Source organism: Phoenix dactylifera, chromosome 11 (genome assembly GCF_009389715.1).
Source record: "Phoenix dactylifera cultivar Barhee BC4 chromosome 11, palm_55x_up_171113_PBpolish2nd_filt_p, whole genome shotgun sequence".
Lineage (NCBI taxonomy): Eukaryota > Viridiplantae > Streptophyta > Magnoliopsida > Arecales > Arecaceae > Phoenix > Phoenix dactylifera.
Window position 1 is genome coordinate 7,740,484 of NC_052402.1, and position 6,051 is coordinate 7,746,534.

The 6,051-nt window shown below is 38.8% G+C and overlaps 1 protein-coding gene across 1 annotated transcript; it reads left to right on the forward strand.

Moving 5' to 3' along the window:
- On the forward strand, window positions 1-6,051 carry LOC103706804 (potassium transporter 25-like). Its single transcript, XM_039131459.1, has 9 exons — window positions 1-208; window positions 1,390-1,621; window positions 1,712-1,957; window positions 2,041-2,094; window positions 3,508-3,768; window positions 3,842-3,894; window positions 4,027-4,153; window positions 4,289-4,543; window positions 4,651-6,051. The coding sequence occupies exons 1-9, from the start codon at window positions 170-172 to the stop codon at window positions 5,715-5,717; spliced, it is 2,334 nt and encodes a 777-aa protein (XP_038987387.1). The 5' UTR covers window positions 1-169; the 3' UTR covers window positions 5,718-6,051.

Here is a 6,051-nt window from a genome sequence, read left to right on the forward strand (position 1 = left end):
AGGGAAAGAGCTGCAACCGAGAAGAAAAACACTAAAATATCCACATTGGTTCTTCTCCCTCTCGTTCCCATCGCCGGCTTGCATCGATGCTCTTCTTTGACGCCCTTCGCTATGATCGCTTCCACCAGAACCACTTCTGGGCCTTAGGCCGAACCTCTCGCCACCAGCCATGGCCACCCCACGCCCGGATTTCTCGCAGGACTCAGAGGTACTCCCTCCCCCTTCGGTGTTTGCCTTCACTGAACTATTTTCTTAAGCAATTCTTTTTAACTTGTGATATCTGGGATTATGTTAGCGAGTTTAGATTTCGACGTCAGCGAAGGATTGATTCTTGTGGCATGTTGTGGCTGAATTTCTGATTTGAGGTTATTAGAGATGGGTTATATATTATTTTGGTATATGGAGAGGATGAGTCTTGGCCCGAAGGTCGGGTTCGGAGTCCGGATAAACAAATTAAATGGAGTTTACAAAAGGGAAGAGAAAGCAGTCAGGAGCTCCGTGTTTTATAATCTGTGCCTCAGAGATAAATGCAGTTGTTTGTATCCAAACTTGCTAACTTCCTTCTCCAAGTATACTCATTTAAATTTAAAAATTTGCTGGATGCTTTCTTGTTGCCTGAACTTTAAGAAAGGCTGCTCTCCTTGCCTGTTAATTGGATGTCATGGTTTCACCCTAATGTCCGTGAGGACCAAGAATTCAGGGCAAGATCTCAGAGTTGTATTAGGTTAACGATCGTCGTAAGAACCTAGTCGATCTTTCCTCCAAGTGGTCTTTTTTTTTAAAAATTTAGTCTGCAAATTTTTAGAAGCTTGGCCAGTCGACGAAATTCGCTTTTAAAGATGGCAATTTTATGTTGCCTGCCCACCCCCATGCGAGACTTTTAGGCATCGGAATTGTCATCCAAAGCTGTTTGTTTTACTGTTACAAAGAATCGAAATAGATTTACTTGTAGCGCATTGATGAACTAACTCCTTCTGGCTTCGCGAAAGCCAACTGCCCTGGTGGAGATTTTGGTTATTCATTAATTGGGGGTTTCTAATTCGTGGAGTTTGATCTAAATGAACACTAGAACTGGATAATGCTATGGGGCCCAAACCTATTACCAAAACTTTTCGCTGCTTCACTAGCATGCCATATGACCTGAGGGGAGCACCAATCTCCTCATGCCATGTGGCATTCCAAAGGAGCAGGGGAAAAATCTCTGAATCACCCAACTCTTTTTGAGCAAAGAAACTATCCATTTTAAGGAACATAGAATTCAGTTTATTAGATTTGAACACTAAAATATGTGTTATTCTCCTCAAGAGTCTAATCTTCTTGCTTTGCTTAGGATAATAAATCTCTGCACTCTTATCTTTATATATAATTGATTCCTTCTGCTTCATGCAGGTACATATGGATACGTGGAAGCACACACTGCTGCTATCGTTTCAAAGCCTTGGTGTAATTTATGGTCATCTGAGCATTGGTCCCCTATATGTGTTCTATACTGTTGCTCAACATGGTGTAGTATCTGAGGAGAACTTATATGGACTCATGTCCTTCATATTTTGGACTATGACTTTAATACCTTTGATTAAATATGTCCTTGTAGTTTTAAGGGCTGATGACAATGGAGAAGGTATATAGCTATATCTACAGTTTCAATACCTTTTGATCCATATCCCACGAAGAACTCTAATGCTATAATTGAATTAATGCGTCAATGAAGGTGGGACATTTGCTTTGTACTCACTCTTGTGTAGGCATGCCAAAGTTGGCCTGCTCCCTAATAATAAGGGTGATGATCATGAACTTCTTGCTTATGAAATGGGAAGCTTTTACAAGAGTAGTCTTGGATCCAAGGCTAAAAGGGCCATTGAAAATAATAAGAGTAGTCACTATCTGATGCTGCTCATGGCCTTGCTCGGCTCTTGCATGATCATTGGCAATGGAGTTCTAGTTCCAGCTATCTCTGGTCTGAAATCCTTTCAGAGATCACCTTGGTTTAAAAAATTATTGTTTTCTTTTTCCTAACTTGTGTGATAAATATATTTTCAGTGTTATCAGCTTCAATAAATCTGGAGAAATCTTTGGCATCAATTTCTTTCAAATGTAAGATTCTGTGGCGTACTTCTCTTGATTTTGTGATGCTACCAATATTACTTCATTTTATAATTTAAGTTCACTTGTTTGGTTTGCTCTTTCAATCTTTTTCTCCAGCTTCAAGATGGCAGTAAGAATTTAAAAATTTAAGGTTTCTGTTATACATCTTGCTCTTTGACTGAAAGTATGCAAGTAATTTGTAATATGTTTCCATTATTCATGTAATTGGGGGGATATCATCTTTACGTATTTGACATACTATCTGTGCAATTAGATGTATAAAATTAATTATCTAAAGCAGCGATAATTTATACATCAATGTTACAGAAAGCTTCAGCAATTAAACTAGAATTATGGCCTATATGTATTGTTTCTTGGAAATATTTTACAATTCCTTCATGTCTAGTATGGACTTATTTAAAGCCCTTTTGCTTATTTATTTACTGGCTGGGAATGTATATGGCATTCCTGAAAAATTAGTAGGTGCTTCAGCCATAAAAAATGACAGATAGAATCTGGAAGGAATATTTTCTTGTTTCAAAATCATTATTTTTTAACATATAATGCATGCGAGCATCATGGCAAATATTGCCTTTGGTTTGCTTTTGCAAGATAAGAGCGTGCACTTTGCATGCATAGTGGTGAGGTGAGCAGACAAGGTATGCGTGGAGACGCACCATGATAATTCGTTATACTGGACATGAGGTGGCCCTTTTTAAATATATTTTGTGGACAATCTTATATGTTAATTTTTGTGATCTTTATCATGTGGAAGGGGCTCATCTTCCAAATGGGTAACAAGTAGTAAATGACTACTAGCTCTGTTTTCTTTACATCTCTTGGTACCATTGACCCCCTGTTCATAGATGAGTTGAGGTTGAACAACTTAATCTAATACTTTATCTTCACTTATAATTGCACCTATTTTCAATTTTTTCTGTTTATAATGTTTTAGTTTATCTGGGACTTGTGTCATTATAAGCAAGATATTCTGAACTGGTACTGGGTACGTATTGGTGAGGAAGCAGGTCGATACGGTACACCATACCATGCTGTACCAACAGGTACTGGTCTATGAGAAACGAGAGACGAAAGACACCAGAATGACCTTCTTCTCTGTTTTAGCCCATGATAGGCCTGGTACAGGCAAGAACAGGTCAAACTGAGCTGACTTGAGCACAACCAGGTGGTTCCGCTCGATTTGGACCAGTTCCTGCCTTGTCCCGAATCGAAACCAGGAACTGTCCCAGTTCCAGTCCGGTTTGGTACGCCCTAGGTGCTTCATGACAGTTTCACCTCCTTGACTATAAATTCAACCCACCCTTTTTATGAAACTAGTTATTATTATGACAAAGTTTCTTAAAATAAATGAATTTATTTTGTCTTGACATTTTTCTTTACTTTATTACTTCATGTTTGCAGATATGTCCGTCAGCATTTCATGTCCCATTTTGGTAGGCCTCTTCGTGTTGCAACATTATGGGACACATAAAATTGGTTTTTTGTTCGCACCTGTAATGGTTGTGTGGCTTCTCTTCATCAGTGGAGTTGGTGTTTATAACATCTTTCACTGGAACACTGACATAATACGTGCTCTTTCACCTGAATACATGTACAAGTTTATAAAAAGTAAAGACATAAAAAGCTGGAGGTCATTAGGTGGTATCCTTTTATGTATAGCAGGTAATCTCCAGAACTTCTAACCTACTTTCGTTAGGATTCTACACTGAATAGCTACTAAAGGTATTTGTTGCAGGGTCTGAGGCAATGTTTGCTGATCTGGGTCATTTCTCTAAAAGGTCAATCAAGGTAAGCGCGCATGCCCAGGATCCATAACCCTAGAATCCAAGATATGCTCCTGTGTATTTTTGATTTTTTGATCTGTCATGATATATGTTTAATGAAGTTCTTGACTCTTTTGTTTAAACTTGACCTTTGAAGATTGCTTTTGGGCTTCTGGTATATCCTTCCCTTATATTCTGTTACATGGGTCAGACTGCATTCATATCTAAGAATTGGAATCCTACTAGAGAAGCATATGTTACTCACCTTGGAGCATCTGTACCTGGTAAGTCATTTTCTAATGCAAGCATAATTTTGTAAGCATGTTTATCGCTGTACTGCTTTTTAAATTCATGATATTTAGCTGTGGACTATTGCTAAAATAAGATATTTACTTGTGGACTGCAAAATGGAAGCGCAGGAAAACTTCATCACTTTTATGCATGGCTATCTCTGCTAGCTTCTGTTGTAGGAAGCCAAGCAACTATTACGGCTACCTTTTCAATTATAAATCAGTGCCAGGCTTTTGGTTGTTTTCCCAAAGTGAAAGTTGTTCGCACCTCTGATAAGATACATGGGCAGGTGTACATTCCAGACATCAACTGGATTTTAATGGTCCTTTGCCTCATTTTAACTATAGCCACCAAAAATGTTGCCCCTATTGGCAATGCTACTGGTAAATTGTTCAACATCCTGTGCTTTTAATAGCTTGAGGTACTGGAGTTAATGCTTACAATGAAAGCATTCGCCCAAACTGATCTTATAGTGGTTCAATGTCTGCAGGCCTTGCTATAATTACAAGTATGCTGATAACAACCTGCTTCATGTCACTGATCATTTCTCTATATTGGAATAGGCCACGGCTGTCAGCATTTTTTCTGATTTTCTTTGGGTCTATTGAGGTTACATATTTCTTGGCTTGTGTTCTAAATTTTCATTGGAGCGAGTGCTTACTCTTCGTGCCTATACAGATAACCTTGTTAATTATGCTGTCATGGCACTATGGCACCATGAAGAAGCATGAATTTGATTTGCACAATAAAGTTTCTATTGAATGGCTGACAAATCTAGGCCCAAGCCTCGGAGTTGCCCGAGTTCCTGGCATGGGGTTTATCTATACTGATGTAACCTCCGGAATTCCAGCTTTCTTCTCCCACTTTGTTACCAATCTTCCTGCTTTCCATCAAGTGCTTATCTTTGCATCCTTTAAATCAGTGCCAGTGCCATATGTTCCACCAAGCATGCGGTATATCATTGGAAGGCTGGGGCCAAAGGATTACAGGGTATATAGGTGCATTGTAAGATGTGGGTATCTTGATAGGATAAGAGACATAGATGACACTGAGGATGAAATTATTTGCGGGATCGGTGAGTTCATCTCAATGGACAATGGAAATTCTGAGACTTTGTCTTCACCAGAGGATAAATTGATTGTTACTGGAAGCTTGAAACAGGAGGGTAATGGCTGTATTACTCAGGATGCCACAGATTCAACTACCTGCTCACCAAATTCAGTGGATATAGAATATCCTACAATCAATAGTGAGCAATTGCAGATTGGGCAGCCTACGGGAAGGACAAAGAAGGTGCGGTTCGTTTTGCCTCCAGAAAGTCCTCAGATGACTTCATCAGTAAGGGAGGAGCTGCAAGAGCTGGTGGATGCAAGGGAACATGGTATGACATATATACTAGGTCATTCACATATCTCTTCTCACAAGGGGTCAAATTTTCTGAAAAGGTTTACGATCAAGGTCTACAGTTTCCTTGTCAAGAATTCCCAAGAGCACACAGTGGTGCTAAACATTCCTAATGCTGCTTATGTAGAGGTTGGCATGACATACTCAATATAAGCAATCATAAGATGACTTGCTTGTATCAGGAAATCCTTGACACTGATATGGGAATCTCCTGCATCCCCAAGAAAAAAGTGATGGTTCTATACATCAAACACCTAATATCTATGTGGCAAACATCTGTGTTTCTCTAGAATTTAGCATATGTCAGCATAAAGTAACAACGGTATGTTCTGTATTGTTGATGTCTGGGTTTTATAAATGGTGTTCTTGGTTGTTTTCTGATGCTGATTTAGTTTAAAATATCTTAGATTTTTGCTGATAAGTGTGAGTAAAACTAGGAGAAACCTACTGAATTATTTTTTAACTCAATTATTGGATCAATTAAGTG